This window comes from Vidua chalybeata, chromosome 1 (genome assembly GCF_026979565.1).
Source record: "Vidua chalybeata isolate OUT-0048 chromosome 1, bVidCha1 merged haplotype, whole genome shotgun sequence".
Taxonomy (NCBI): domain Eukaryota; kingdom Metazoa; phylum Chordata; class Aves; order Passeriformes; family Viduidae; genus Vidua; species Vidua chalybeata.
Window position 1 is genome coordinate 114,178,472 of NC_071530.1, and position 16,399 is coordinate 114,194,870.

At 36.6% G+C, this 16,399-nt stretch overlaps 1 protein-coding gene across 1 annotated transcript in view; it reads left to right on the forward strand.

The window, feature by feature from the left end:
* RP1 (RP1 axonemal microtubule associated) overlaps positions 1 to 15,643 on the forward strand; it is a 163,187-nt gene extending 147,544 nt beyond the window's left edge. Inside the window, exons 50-58 of the mRNA XM_053958854.1 lie at positions 141 to 319; positions 873 to 1,095; positions 4,262 to 4,416; positions 4,554 to 4,629; positions 6,769 to 6,847; positions 7,065 to 7,350; positions 8,942 to 9,020; positions 12,153 to 12,228; positions 15,528 to 15,643. Coding sequence (XP_053814829.1) covers positions 141 to 319; positions 873 to 1,095; positions 4,262 to 4,416; positions 4,554 to 4,629; positions 6,769 to 6,847; positions 7,065 to 7,350; positions 8,942 to 9,020; positions 12,153 to 12,228; positions 15,528 to 15,597 — 1,223 coding nt within the window. The 3' untranslated portion in view covers positions 15,598 to 15,643. The remainder of the gene's footprint in view (positions 1 to 140; positions 320 to 872; positions 1,096 to 4,261; positions 4,417 to 4,553; positions 4,630 to 6,768; positions 6,848 to 7,064; positions 7,351 to 8,941; positions 9,021 to 12,152; positions 12,229 to 15,527) is intronic.
* Positions 15,644 to 16,399: the final 756 nt, after the last annotated feature.

Below are 16,399 nucleotides of genomic sequence, written 5' to 3' on the forward strand. Positions count from 1 at the left end.
CCCAGGTGACATTCTTATAAAATTATGTTCCCCATGTACAACAAGGCATGTTTAGAAATTTTATGTCAGATAGCTTTTCTATGAAAATAGAAACATCCTTAATATTTTTCCTTTTTATTTTCCGTATTTTATTTGTTCAGAAGGCAGATGGAGGATTTATTTCACAAAGCATCAAGAAGAAACAAAATCAGAATTTGAAAAGTTGTCAGAAAATATATCCAAGATGGTTATGGTTTTTTATGGAAGCAACGGCAAGTCAAATCCAGTTTCCATGGAAAACAAAGTGGAACATCAGACTGAGAACCAAATAACATATGATGTAAAAGAATACATAGATTTGCCTATATTTAAATTTTCTTTGAGTTTCCTTTTAAAGAGAAATAATCATATAGTGATGTAAATATTGTTTTTATTTTTTGTATTGTTGTTTAAATATTCAAGAAAATCAAAGCTGAATTTTTCAATTGCATACCATATTTTATTTTTAATTTCTGGCTTTCTCAAGTTCATGATGTTCAAGCATATTCTTTTTTCCCCAACAAATAGTCATAGTTAATAATGCATATCACTTTAAATGACATTAACATTACTTATTCACATTAGAAATCATTGGCATATGTAATTTGAATTTGATAGAACAATTACAACGAGTGGCCCTAGAGGATAAAACTAAAATGTCCTTAAGTGCCCACAGTCAACCTGGTTCTGCTGCTTTTGAAGTGAATGGGACTTTTAGCACCAAGACTGATGCAAATGGGTGCAGAACTGTGCTGACTTCTTTAGAGCCAACTTCCTCTCTTCCTGTAAATTACCTATGCATTTATCTGCATACCTCTGTTTGGATGCTAACTAATTGCTTTGCTGATTCCTAGATACACTTGCGGTCTGATTTGGGAATGCTTTATAAAGTGAGGCTTGGTCTCCAGAGTTTGGAAAACAACATATCCCAGTTGTCTCTTCGTCACTTTAAAATACAGAACACATCAACCCTGGATACCTTTAGTCTCACCATAAATAAAACACTTCCTCTTTCTCCTAATGGAGACAGATGGATTGAATTCCCTATACAGTGGCCATTAAAAGAAGCACTTTCTGGTAGGTATAAATCTGCTTCAAAGCAGTAGAGTGGTTCAGGAGGTTAACATGTCCTAGTATTACAGTAGAAACCTTTATCAAAACAGAAATTTTTATTGTCTTTATTTAATGATTCATAGAGAGTGGATAAGAAGTTAAAAGGTATGAAAGAAAATATTACCCACTCAGCTTAATTTCTGTACCATAAAGTGGGAAATGCAATATTCACTTGATTGCACAGAAGCATTATTATATGCTACAAAGAACAGTTTATAAGAAATATCCTTTTCTTGCATTATTGTAATATTTCTACACTCTTTTGTTTAGTTCTCAGCTGCTCATATTGCTGACATTAACAACATGATTTTTTTATAGTTCTTTTACTATTAAGTGATTTTGTTGTTTGTTTGTACAAATATTCTCAGTAAATAACAGCTCAAAACTACATATAAGCTTCAGCTTTATTACCTTTATATACTCCAAATATCTATGCCTCCTAAAATTAGCTCAACAATTCTTACATTTGTCATCTTGGTTAAGTAAAATAAAAGAAATCATTTTACCTAAAATCCACCCTATTCCCTAATGTGATGTTTACTGAATGCTGCTATATGATGGAACAAATACTAACTTAATTAACAGACCAAATAATGATACTTAATATTCAAATAACTTCTGCCTGGGTTTTATGCAGAAAATAAATTAATTATTTGGGTAAAAAATAAGTCAGCTCATATAAAGTGAGCTGAAGTAGACATAAAATGAACTACCCCACACACTTTGAATTGGAACTTATGGCTCAGTTTCAGTGAGGTCTCTGAATGCATCCAAAAGTAAGTATGTGAATAATCTCAGTAGAAGTAACAGAGGTTGAAGTTTGGGATGATTTTGTATATTTTGGCTGCAATTGAAAATCTAAAATTTTTATCTAGGCTTTAGATTTTATATTGCGTAGAGGTGTTATTTTTACTTGATCGCTTACACAGTATGGATGCAGAACAGGGCTCAATGGCTTTCATCTCCTACACACAAGATTGAAACAAAGAGGACCTTCAGATTAGCATAAAGCACATGAGTGCACCCCTTGCAAAGGACTGATCATTGTCACATGCAGAAGTATTCAGGATACATGTACAAGCACACAGAAGTGAGGAGAGAAAGATGCAGCATGGGTGATAAAGGAGGGGTGAGACTGGAGTCCTTATGACCTTGGCTCTGTCTCTCACTAACCTTTGTTGAAAGAATAATTTCCCCATTTTTTTTTTTCCTGGTAATATTTTTGTTCTTTGCAACTATTCTGAGATCAAGAGACAAAAAAAACATAACAAAAAGGAATAGGTGTTATATTATCTCTAAGTTTGAAATAGCTAATTTCTGTGGGTTTTATTTCTTTCCACCCTTGCTTTAGATATTTTCAAGGAGGGACTTGTAACCAGTGAAGAAAAAAAACTAGGACAATGATTCCCCCAAATTTTTCCCCCATTTTTGTCCTAGAGAGCTTTAAGCAGCTCCACAGCAGGTGGTACACGTGGAGTTCAAAGTGATCTTTACAGACAAATTTACTTACAATTTATTGTGAAAACCAGATATGCTTTTTGACAGCTTTCTAAAGCTAATTTATTTTCTCCCTTTTATCAGCTAAAAGCAAAACCAGTATTGTATTAATTGGAATGGAAAGCAGCTAATCACACTCACTATAACCAGAAGCCATGTGATGTTAAATTTCAGATACAGTTCTGTCCTTCATAGAGTGCCTTAGTATTTTATCTCACTTATATTTTCCTTTTCAAAAAAAAAAATGCTTGGGATTGTGATGAAGCATTTGCTAATGGCTAATTGAAGCCATCAAAATGCAGTTGATAGAGTACAGACCCTCGAGATCTGGCAGCGCATACTTGTGCCTTTGGGTGCATTAATGAGCAGAGGCCTCCAGCTGAGTATATACATAAGTAGTTTCCCTTTACTGTACCTTCCTTTGAGATGCTTACACCACAGGAATTCCCAGGGATGACATGGTGCAATCTGTCTCCTGTCAAACACAGGCCTGTTCAGAAGGTCAATTTTGCACTGCTGTAGGTTTTAAGACAAAACAATTAAATATTGAAAAGGTGAAAAAAAACCTATTATGCTTCTTTCAAGCTGATTATTCCCATAAATTTAACAGAGAGACGTAACTCATATTGATATTATGAAATAATTAGAATTTTATAAAATTAATGGAGTTGTAATATTCATATATGTTACCCTTGTTTTATGTAATTTCTTTTCAGAGATCCCTTTAATCTTTCCCCTTTCCAATTCATTCAGTACACTAGAGAGATAAAAGCTTGGTTGCTACACTGGTGATCTGGTCACACTACCCAAACAAATACCACTGTTTAAGCATTTTAGCCCTCCTACCCTTGCCTACATTAATGTCCCTCAGTCGCCCCCCTCTGTACAATGGACTCTCCCGGTGCTATCCTCTGTATGATCTGATCCAAAGTCCATGAATGCAGCCTCTCCACTTGACTCCAGTGCAACAGGGCCACGATGAGTCACAGATCTAACTTGCCTTGGCTGGACTCACCTGGAACCTCCAGCCAAGATGGGCAGAGGATGCCCCGGTCAGATCATGCCTGAGCTACATCGTGTGTGCATCTTTCCCTAGTTCTCTCTTTGGCCCCTTCTCCTGCACAGACATTGGTCCTATGTTGTAGCCTTATTCTCATTCCTCCTCTGGCCCTTTCTCCTTCTGCCCCCAACTCAATCACCAGGATGGATCCCAGGTCTTTTTCACTGTTTGCTCTGTCTGGGACTCTGGACAGCTCTGCCTCATGCAGATGTTGCAGAACCTGGTCAGAGAGGGCACTGCCTGAGCTGGGGTTATGCTCAGCTTCTACATTGTCCACTCTTGTGGGGTGGGTCCACTCTTGCTGCTTTTTGACAAGTGATCCAAGAATTAAACCTTCCAAATGCAATCCTTTCATTTTTGTTTTGGGCTGGTCCAGCCTCACTTCTCAAATTTCAGATCTGGGAGATGGTGACAAAACAATTATGAAGAAAAATTGCAAAAAAAATCAGTTTTGCTGTTATTTTCAAGTGCTTGAATTTTAATTACATCTGTCTGTAGAATGCCATGTTGTCAAATAGCTGTGCAAGGTTGTGGCAAAGTCTTAACAAAATCTCTTTTTGCTTGATATTGCAGTGGTTACATATCATCTAACAGTATTTTCAAGAAACATTTTAAATGAGAGAAATTTATTGCATATGACTGCATGCATATATGGTACTCATGGTGACACAGGAGACAGATCCCTTCTCCAGGCATTGCAGAATATACAGCAGGGAGAAAAAAACGAGGTACTCTGTCTTAAAGTACTTTAAAATTTACCCTTTAATCCATTCTTATACTTCCTACATATTATTTTCAAATTCTCCCATGAAAAGAAGTTAAGAAACATGGTTTTATATTACAATACTGAATAATTTTATTTTAGCCACTTCTAGTTATCGTGGATGCTGTTGACTTGGGAGAACTGGAAAAAATTGTTCTTTTGATCAGCAGTAAAACAGGTAAAATACTTTTTACTTTCTAAAGTCAGTCATGTAAATCACACAGCTAGCCTCCTGTTAAAGGCAACAAAGTCACTGCCAGAGTTAAATCCTAGTTAAATCTTTTTGGCTATTTTTTCTAAAGGGTAGTGTTTTATAAAGCAAAACCCTATATTTTGATAAATTAAAATTCTGGGGTTTAAAGGTTATAACATTATTGCCTCAAGAAAGTAAATGAAGATGAATATAATTATATTCTGCACTTAATACATGCTCTACTAATAAGTTATCTAGGAGAATAATTATTACTCAAGCAAGAAATTGGTATTGTTTAATTTTCCTTCTGTGATTCAATTATTTTCACTGTTTTCCCCCCCAGTTCAGTTTTCTGCCTGTGACATTAAGAGGGATATTTTACCTCTGTTTGGCAGTCAGTAAATTTTGTCACTGAACTTCCTTAAAATTGTCTTGACCTCAACATCTCTGTGCTTTATCTGCAGGATGGCTATCATGCTACTAATTCAAAGAATTAATTATAAAGTTTTTTAAAATCCATTAATGAAATTTGCTATATAATTGCAAATCATTACTATGCATTACACTTGACCGTTTTCAGACAGTTTTCTAGGGAAGCAAAGGTTCTATGTTTGCACTTTATCTGTCTTCTTTTTCTTTTGTTTGCTCATCCGGAGGCTCCTAATAAAAACCTTTTAGGCACAGCACCCGATTTCAGCCAAGTATGTGAGATGACCTTCGGGCAATGAGCATGCATGAACTCCTTGGCTGGTCACACATCCCGTGCCCAGCACAGGCTGCCTTGGTCACCCGCAGGGGGACAAGGTGGAGCTGCAGTTACTCTAGAGGGGAAGGGAAGGAGAAGGACAGCCCTGCCATGCTGCTGCGGGAAGCAAGGCGTGCAGCTCACTGCTTTTGTTTCCCACAGCTTCAGTTGTGAAAGTTAACTACAGCTATCTGTCTGAGTGACAGTCGCTGAATGTGGCAATTGTGTGTAGCCAAAGGGCACCATGGAGAACGAGACAGCCGAGACTTTTCCATTCAGGTTTGAAAACACAATTCACAAAGGAGGGACATTGGGCTCATTGCCTCTATGTGTGTTATGAAGAGAGGATTGGGATGGTGTATAACAGATATTTCTTCCAAAGGAGTTACTTAGATGATAAAACACTTCAGATGAGTAAGGGTATCCATATTGTAACTAGACTTGTTTGAACTGAGACTAGTTTGGACCAAGACTTTGAACCAAAAGTCCCAAACCCCATAAAATATCTTTCAAGTCAGATCTACCCTGCAGAACTGATCCGTTCAGGCAATGTTCTCTAGTGCATTTACACTTTCATTCCTTATCAGAGCAAATTTTTAAGATTGAATGGTTCATGATCCCTTCCTGAATCTTCTGACTCTCCCAATGCACTTATCTTGGCAGGTCATGAGTTGTAACACAATGTCTTGGATTCCTCCACAGAAGCCTGATGATATCCTATTGATATAATTAAAGGGAGCTGGATAGTAGTAGAAGAGATGCAGTTTGTTGAACAGAGCTAAAGTTACAAATAATAGAAGGGAAAATGAATAGTCTTCATGACTAACGAGTGCCAAGACACTCAGGCCATGCAGCTAAAGCCCCCAGTAGAAAATTCAAAAAGGAGTGAAAGTCAGAGAGCAACCATTCCCAAACAGCAGAGGGATGCAGTGAGCTGCCAAACTCCCCTCCTACCTGCCACCTAATGAGATTCTCTTTGTGCTGCATGTGGAATAGAGCTCTAGTCCTCTTGTCAACTAGTCACTGAGGAGGAAGCAACAGACATGTATTTCTGCTCTTCCTTCTCAAATCTGCCCGTCCGAGTCACGCAGAATCTTTTCTGTATGCCCATCCAAGGACAGTGAGGACAACACTCTTTTGCTTCACTAAGACAAAGGAAATGCTTACTCCTAAATTTCTACGTTGAGGTTTACAAATAGGAACAAAATAAAGAATCTTGTAGTTGTTCCAGCACATTCAACTCAGTTGTTGGCATTCCTAAATTAATGAAAAAATGAAGTTTTCATGTAGTAAGAATGCCATCATTACACCAACAATACTACCTAAGTTTTTGTCATGCAATGGAACATTTTCACTATGTTCTTTTTCCTTCTTTGCAGACTGCAAATTGGACATCAAAAAACTGCATGTGCAAGAAGCAGCAAAGGAGCATCCTATCTATGTATTTGAAGTGAATGAGTAAGTATATTGTGTAAAGCTAGTAATGTTTTTTTAACAGCATAGTAGTTGAAAATGCTGAGCAGACACTGAATAAAAGTGACTGCCGTAGAGTCATTCTCTCAATAGATATTTTAAAAATATGCCCACCTTTATCTGTTACACGTAAATTAATAGGATTTTTTTTCATTTAACATATTAATTACTTACCAAAAATAAATGTGGTTCTGTTTTTCAGAGAATTTTCTGTGAATGCAAATAAGCCCAAAATACAGAGAGAAATTCCAAGATCTTTTGTTATTAGAGGAGAGAAACAAAACAATGACATAGATAACAACTTGAATAAAGAAGGAAGTAAAGTAAAAAATTTGACAGAGTATACTGTTAAAGTGTATACAGGTGACAAAAGGGGAGCAGGAACTGATGCCAATGTGCATATTATTTTATTTGGGAATAAGGACAAATCTGAGGTATTTCAACTCTCTCAGTCACTGGAGCATCAAAACCCCTTTGAAAGAGGAAAGGTGAGTACACAGACTTTATAGGTTGTGTTCATTTCTGTACCGGAAAAGCAAACATTAAATCTATGGAAGTTCTTTAGAAAACTTGAGGCATTTATTCTGTTTTCCACATCACTACATGAGGCATAGTCTCATCTTGCCCTGTGTTTCTTTCCACCAGATTCACCAAGGAACATTTTACTTCTATTATATCTAGCTGCCTCTGCTGCTCTTTGCCTATTAGTCCCAAATATATCTTCCTACTGCCTCCACTTATGTGCCCAGTTATGTATTTCCTCATTCTGAAATGCACAGCATGAGTTGCCTGTGCATGTGTGTGCACTACCCTGTGCTGTTGCACACACCTTGAATGTTGTGCATGAGAACACATCAGTCTCTTACCTCCCATCATTTTACTTTGCCATGGAAACTGGTGCTGCAAGCATCCCTGGATGTATAAGCCTAAAACCAGGTGAAATGGAACCATACACATCAGCCTGGCTCTGACATCCATCATGCTTTAGGCTGTTTTTCAGAAACCCTTTTTTCAGATACAGATATTTGAATAAGAATACAGATTCTCCGCACGACGTCCTAGTGCCTTGGCTGGATGTTTTCCTAATTTAATAAACATATTATTCTGGCAAAGAAATTGCTCTGTTTGGTCACCACCTGTGCAATAGAGTACAATGATGGTTACCCTTAAGTAAAAAATAAAGATTTATTCTCTGTAACTCTCTCTTGTGGAGACATTGAAAGGTAATGACTAAATAATTAGAACTCCAGTGAAAATATATCCCTTAAGAGATCTACCTCATTATCTCCAGTAATATTAATCATCTTTTTACCTGGAATTAATCTAAGTTTCCTCAGCCAGGTTATCTGTGAGCTAAAGATATTTACCCATGAATTGTCTTCCATACTGAGGAGTATAATAAATCTAGCTACCTACAGGCAGGAGCAAGTAAAAAAGTGCCTCCTGCCTCCTACAGGCACAAGGAGCAAGTAAAAAAGTGTCTTGAGTAGTACTTCCTTTTGCCTGGTACTACACAGGAGGTGTCATTACCCTTCAAAAAAGAACAGTAGATACATAGAAATCCTGTTAGCAATCCATCTAAGTCGATGGGTAGCCAGTGATGTCAAAGGCCTTAGGAAAAAATAATTTCTTTTTAAAAATCTGCAATATGAAACAATGTAATATTTCAAATTAAAGTATATCATATTTAAGAGGAATAATGGTTAATGTAGTAAAAGCCTTTAATTTTTATGTTCCTGAATTTTTATTTACGTATCATATACTAAAAAGATTTTAGAAGACTATACCAGTTGAGGATTCATGAGACTGAAAATGTTTTCACACTAGATGAAAGTCAAGAAAGAGGTAGGGATTGTTATACTATAAGTTGAAAAGTGAATCTTTTGTGTTGAAACTGAGACCTAATACGAGAGGATGTGTGCCACACATCATCAGTTGGGAAAATAAGGCACATTAGTGGTTCTCTTATTCTGGACTTCTACTACTACACTTGAATTGGTCTCAGAACTGACCTAGACAAATATGTAAGCTTCCAAACATTAGTATCATATTTTTAATAACTATATTTTAATATTAAAGGTTGATACCTTCAAGATTAAGACAAAAAATTTAGGCAGCCTACGTTCAATTGAAATTGGCCACGATGGAAAAGGATTTGGTAAGTATTCTGTTTTCAGTAGCCTCACAAACATCTTCTGCTTAAGGATCTGCCTGACATTTGGAAAGGTGCTTGAAGTCACACTACTGCTACAGTTAGCTAATACAAATCTGTGTACAAATAAGGTCAGCTTTACTGCCCTTGTTTTCACCCCCTCTATCACATTTCCCTTGACTGTACCACGATTCTTTTTCTAACAGATCTAGTTAAAATAAACCTCAGATAGTTTTATCCTTCAAACATTGCTCAGCCAAACCCCTTATTAGATGTCTTAAATAAGATAGGATTGAATTTTCAAACTACAGGCTGAACTTTCCATCATTTGAGCAAGTTTGGGGACTCTGATCAAAGCATGCTGTAGCTCCCTCTCACACCCACAGATCTCCTCTTGTGAAAGGCTGAGAACACCGGTGTGCACCAGGTCCTGCCCTGATGTTAAGTTAGGAGGTGGCTATAGAACATAACCACACATGATGATGGAAAATATTTCTGTGAACAGTAACCTCTAGACTCTGAATTTTACATAAAAATAAAATGGGAGACTAGGGCGTATAATCTTTTTAGCTTACATTTAATAGTGGTAAAAACCCTTAGGGATATGTAGCTATCAAGATATATACAGACATATAGAGATATACAAACACATAAACTGAATTTTCAGGGAATGTATAACTTGAATCCAAAAGGTCTGATTGCATTAAGATACTCTAGTCAGGTGAAGTTTGCTTAACCCATCTCAAAGAAATAGGTTTAGGTTTAATAAAATCTGATTAATCTAAGTTCATGAGGCATAATAAAGTGCCAAAGGGTTTATCATTTCTAGGATGAACCAAGAAAAAATGTGCAAATAGCAATTCCTATTTGGAGAAAGTTGAACAGCTTTTTTATTTTCCTAACCACTCAGTCATGTCGTATATTTCACGGTGTGGAAAACAGAAATATCACCAAACCTGTTGAAATATCTATAATAAACAAGATTGTCCTGCTGAATTTCATCTTATTTGTGATAACTGCTATGTATGCACACAATTCATCTTAGATCTGATCTGGGAAACGGACTCCACAATTGCAGGCTTTTAGTACCGAGAGTTGCACAGAAGTCTGCAAGTGAAATAATAGATTGAACTTTTATTTCCTGAGTCCTGATCTATCAACAATATTATTATTTTTCCTCTCTGTGTCCTGATCAACGTCACATAGCTGCTAATAGTGCCTTCCTAGCACAGCTGGTGTGTGTTGATTCATCTTAGACATTGTCGCCGCAGGCCCCCAGCCGGGTAATAATTAGCATTGACTGCATGATTGCAGAAGGCTGATCAATTGCTTTATTATATCATCCTATACTATATTATACTATACTTATTAAGAAACTCAATAACCCTTACAGCCAGTCTGATACAGCTTTGACCTGATTGGTCAATCAATCCAAACACCATCCAGTGTCCAATTAAGAAATCACCCTTTGGTAAACAAATCTCCATGACACATTCCACATGTGCACAACAGCAGGTGCAACAAGTGGAGATAAGAATTGTTTCTCATTCTTTTCTCTGAGCTTCTCACATCCTTCCCTGGGAAAATGCCTGGGAAAGTCTGTGCCTGCTCTCTGTGGCCAGAGAGCTGCTGCCACAAGACATGACAACCTTCCTCTAAATATATCTCTGAAATTACCTCTAAGTGTCTTTTGTCACATCAGCTGTTATCCCCACAAGCTTCCTCAAATGTTAAAGTACCTCTTTGAGATGTTCCATCTGTTTGCTAATATATCCTAGCTACCTCTAGATTTCTCCATACGTGGAGATTTCAGTGAGGTCTGTTGGAGTTTTGTCAATAAAGGATGAATTTTGTCAATAAAGGATGAATAAAAGCTTTTAATCTTTTCAAGAGAACAAACTTGCCTTTCTATTCTTTTGTAAAGTGTCGTGTAAATTTGAGAGACTGTAACATTTTATTGCTGATGATCTTGACTCTGATTTAGAGGTTTTGTGAAAGGTCATCTATTCCAAGTAGAGTCTGATATATTAAACCATTCACAAGATTTCATTAAAAGAGTTTCAAAAGTTCTTCACAATATCAATAAATGGATCTTGCAAATTGAAGGTGGAATACCTAGACACCTTCATGGCCTACTTAACCCAGCTATTTTCTTGAAAATGTCATTGAATAAAAAGAAACATTGCTGTACCTTTACATTTTATCCAAACTGACACAATTTGCAAATATTTTTATATTACATTTTTAGCATGTACAATTAAAATTTAGTATTTACGAATAAAAATATTTTATTGGCTTTAGCCTATTTAGTACTTCATGCAAATATTTGAAAACCAAAATAATTAGATAAGATCTAGTTCTTTATCTCTAGGACACGTAAAGAGTACTAAAATGTTGTCAACTACTAGCAGTATGATCCTAATTAGTTTTTAAATGTTTTCATTAAGTATTTGCATTGGCAAACACAACTATAGATATCAGCAGAGACATTGTATATATAAAATAAAGTTTTGGTTTTAAAATATTAATATTTTGATATTCTATATCACAACAATGAAGGTATTTCTTCATACAGCAAAACAGGAGATTAAAGTAGAATATTTAGTATTCTTAAAGCTGAAACAAATATGAGTGCTGGCCTAAACGAAAATGCTATTCTGAATCATGACTGCTGGAAAAATAGGGATATGAGAAGCATTCAGTTTCACCACTTGGTTCACATCCATATCAATATATTAATTAGAAAAGAGTAGTAGAATGCCCACTAGGGGTGCATTTTGAGTGCATTTCCAAGTACCTGAAAGGGCAAAATGGGTTTTCAAGAATGTATTAAATATTACCATGCACTCTGTTTAATTTGTCTTACTGCATGTTCTATCCAATCTGGAAAAATAAGTCGTAACAAAAATCTTCCATTACATTTTCTGTCAAAAACATCAAAGACCTGCCCTGTAAAACTAAGAGAAGTTTGTAGTAATTTGAATCATCTGTGTTTCAGTTTTATTATTGATGTTGAATATACTTGGAAGTACTGAACAGCATGGTGTTTGAGAAATGAAATTAGAAACCTTCCTTATGCTGTATTTGTGTTTTGCTTATATTAAATTTATTAAATTTGATTTTTTTTTTCTTCTACAGCAAGTGGCTGGTTTCTAGAAAAAGTGGAAATCACAGATACAGCTAGGAATTCAATGCATTGCTTCAACTGTAACAGGTCAGTAGATCAGTCCATCATCACCCTGTACATGCTGTTTTCTTTTTCACAAGTCTCTCAGTTGCTTCTGTCTGGTTTTCTAAGACAGTAATGATTTTTTTTCCAATGTTGTGTTCCTATCAGTCCATCCCCAATGTCGTTTGACCCCTTTGGTCAGCTTTAAACTAACTTGTCAGAATTGTTAGAGGAAGATGCTTGATTTTTCCACGCAATTAAAACTGGATGATTGTAGGAGAGAGAGACATAATTTAATGCCTTTGCCAAGAGAAAGTATTCGTACATATTTTGAACTCAAGAGGTAGAAGGTGTCTGGTGAGCCACTATACAAGCATTAGCACATAAATAACTCTGGCAAACATATAAGGGATAAGCAAACAGACATGGAAGGGAGGAGGGTGGAATACGGCAGCATCGATTCAAAACTCGAGGAAGAAGTAGTGTATTTTATTGAGCAAAGGCAACATTAAAACATTAGAATCCTTCTGTTTCAATGTTTGCTTAGTATGGGCCCAAGATACATTCAGCAAATAGGATAAAGATTAAAAAGACTTTATATAATATAATGCAAAAGTGTAATGATATGAACTTAGAAATATATTTAGGTAATGGGTTGCTTGGGCAAAGGGCTACTGATGTGCAAAAAGAAGGTGCACATCAGTCTGCATCAAACAATACAGTTTCAAAAATTGGAAATGAAAATGAAGGGTATACTTGGAGTGATTGTTCAATACAATATATCATTCACAGCTTGAAGAATTTCAGAATAAATAACTAGTGCAAACATATTCATGTCATTCCAAGTGGAAATTAGCTTTATAATGCATCTGGAGAACACAGAAGTGTGAAAATTTACAAGTTCCCTGTATCTAGAAAGGGGAACGTTACCTGGTATTCTGAAAACAGAAATGGTAGCCAAGAATATTTAATTTTATCCTTTCCCTAAATATTTCTGTAAACTTGACAATCAATGGAAGCCAAATCCCAGCCCCTGTACCAAAAAAAGGTAACTTTTTTGAGTTCTTGGATACTCAGTTGGTCTCTACAGTCTAAATCACAAGAGTGAGGGTGTTACTGACCTCAACAGAATGAAACTTCTTCCAACAACAATAAACTTCCCTTGCTTTAACTTCCTCCAAAGGCATGCTCAGATGCTCTCTAATCTTCTAGATACCTAAATCTAAGTTAGTGGGCATTAAGCAATGTTCTTAAACCACAATATCACTCAGATGTGCAACACAATCCATGACAGGATTTTCAGGATTTGATGCCACTTCACCTCTTTTGCTTGTAAGAGTTCTCAGACCACACCAGTCAGAGGAAGATTCTTGCAGAAGATAGACTGCAGCACACTTTTTTTTCCCAGATATTTGTGGGGTTTTTTTTCATTTTTATTTAGAATCTTATAGTAAAAGTGCAAAGGTATACAAGAGCCTGGCACAAGAACTTGAATCACATCATTGATGTGGGTGAGTGACTAGCACAGATTGATTCTACAAGTTGCTGATAAGAACATTCAACTGGGGCCTTATTGGGCTGTGTGCCTACCTTGAAGTATATCAGCCTACTCAAACTGGAAGTTATTTAGTAGGAGAGATTAGGAGGTTAACCCCAGGGTACTCAGTGACCCAGAGGCTCCTCAGATAGAGGAAACTCTAAGTTCATGGTCCTCTTCCAGCTGAGACATGGAGCTCCTCATGGAGCTCCTCTTCTCATGGCCTATGGAGTGAATGGGGAATGGGCTCATTCTCTCCCACAAGAAAGACTCCTCCTGTCAGAGTCCAGGACATCCCTCTAGCTGCCCTGGTTGTCTCGAGACCCTGGCAGGGGTCTCGGAGACCCCGGTATGAAATCAAAAACATTTGTGGCTTCGATTTTAGCCTGTGGAAAAAAATGTCAATTTTGTATAAGGAATTACAAGCCACAAGGGTTTTAGTAGTGTGATATTTGAATTAACACAGGATGGAAAAGTAGAATTTTGGGATTTTTAGAATGGGGTTCAAGGGGGTACAAGATGGAGGAATTTGGGCGTGTCCTAGCCTTCTTCTCCTTTGTCTCGTCCTCCATGTCTTGGTGTGATGGTGGCATTTTTTCTATTGGTTTAAGGTAGAGATTCACTGTCTAACATAGCTGATAGGCATTGGTAAATAAATTATAAATATAATACACGTAGTTTTGAGTATATAAGGTGGGAGCCGCCTGAGGCTCAAGGGCAGCATGGTGGAGCCATGATGGACTTGCTAGGCAGAGCTCGGCAGGTCAGAGAAAGAATGTATAGATAAGCAGAAATAAACAACCTTGAAAGTGCAATCAGACACATTCCAGGCTCCTTCTTTGGCTGCAGTGGGCTAGGGAAGCAAAGACTCTTTACGATCTCGGGGTCACCTCAACCTTCAGAACTGCAAGAAATCGACATCTTCCAATACAAATAATGTCTCTAAAAGACATTAATTACAGAGAAACCTGAACCCTTTGCTAACCCATTTAAATGCCTGTTATCTAGCTTACACATCACACCTTTCCTGGGCTCTGTGACTTCCACATACAGTTTTAGCTGTCAAAATCAGTTGTGCTTCAGCCTGGACCTTTTTATCTTCAGCTATATCTCCCAGCTGCTGAATGGTGCAGCTTCAGATGTGAGTTACTTCGATGCTGTACTTACTGTCTGGGAATCCCTCCCACACATGGAGATATCAAATCAGGTAGAGTGTCATAAACCTTCCAAAGCATAGAAGATTTTTAGCTCTCTTTGGAAATTAATACCACTGTATCCATGGTTCCAGTTAAAATCAGTCTACCCAAACTTTGGACTCAGGCCTGTTTCTCATATAATCAACAGTAAAAGCTCCATAGGCTCTTACAGAGCTAGGATTGGACCCATCATGCAACTCAGTATTTTGTGAACCAACAAAGAGATATGGGAAAGAGAGTTCCTGGAATGAATTACAAGGACAATAACTTGCTATCACAGAACATGTTTCCCTACTCTAAATTATCCTGATTTTATTGTCATTCTTTAGAGCAATTTACTAGTTACCTATAGGACCAAAAAATAAAATTAATGTATATTTCATAAATATATTAATAAAGTTAATTACACTTTAAAATTACACATATGTGAATACTAAAACAAAAATTTGAAAAGTCACTATTTTCTTCAGGTTGTTTTTTTCTCCTCTACAAACCAATATAAAAACTCTCCTAGAAAATCAAAGGTGCAGAACCAGGCTCTCACAAATTTTCTGTTTCTTAACTTTTATATGTGCTGTGTCTATGACAGGTTTTTATGTTTTTCCCTTAAGGTGGCTTTCTGAAGATGAAAATGATGGCCTTACCATAGTGCAGCTTTATCCACAGCTGCTTGATTTCTGATTCTTTCCGAGTGTGATGCTTCTCCAAATCCATGCTGATTTGATTTACTTTTCTTTTATAATTCTGAAGGCATTGTAATTATTGTGAAGAAAAGTCAAAACAATGTATTAAAAACATCACAGTAAATTAAATATGTCTAATGTGAACACAGAATCCTGATTATATTATAGATGCTCAAAAACTTTGCATGACAGAAATTTGGATATCAGAAACTTAAATCTGTAACATGGCTCTGTGGACTTGAACTTGAGCAATCATAATTGCAGTATGTAGTTACATATGTAGTAACATACTCAAATATTTGTGTTTCAGTAATGATTTGTGGGTAAGCTAAATTTAGCTTGTTTCAAATCTGTCAGTATGAATTTATTTGATGATTTTTTTCATTTTCATAATTTATTAAAATTTAGATATTTTCAAAATAATTTTCCAAACAAACTGCAAAACCCTTCAGCCTTACTATACATTGCTTCTCTTAAGACCATAATAGAGATTAATAAAGATCTCATTATTCAGAAGTTTACCCTGTGTCGGTAAGCCTCTCACTGACATTTGATTGTAAAATCTTGTAGCTGAGCCAGAACCTCAGCTGAGAACCTTTAGATCCAAAGGGTCTCTTAAGAGAGGCTGTTATCAGTAACACTGCAATAGCTTAGGCAGGCTTAGGCAGCTCCCTGCTCAGCTTGATGATTTTTGCAGTGCCTCTCCCTAGCTATCAAACCAGCTTTCCAGTGCTACATGTGTGAATGCCTTCATGTCAAAGAAAAGCAACAAAAAAGGCCCAATTATTTTTCGCAAATGC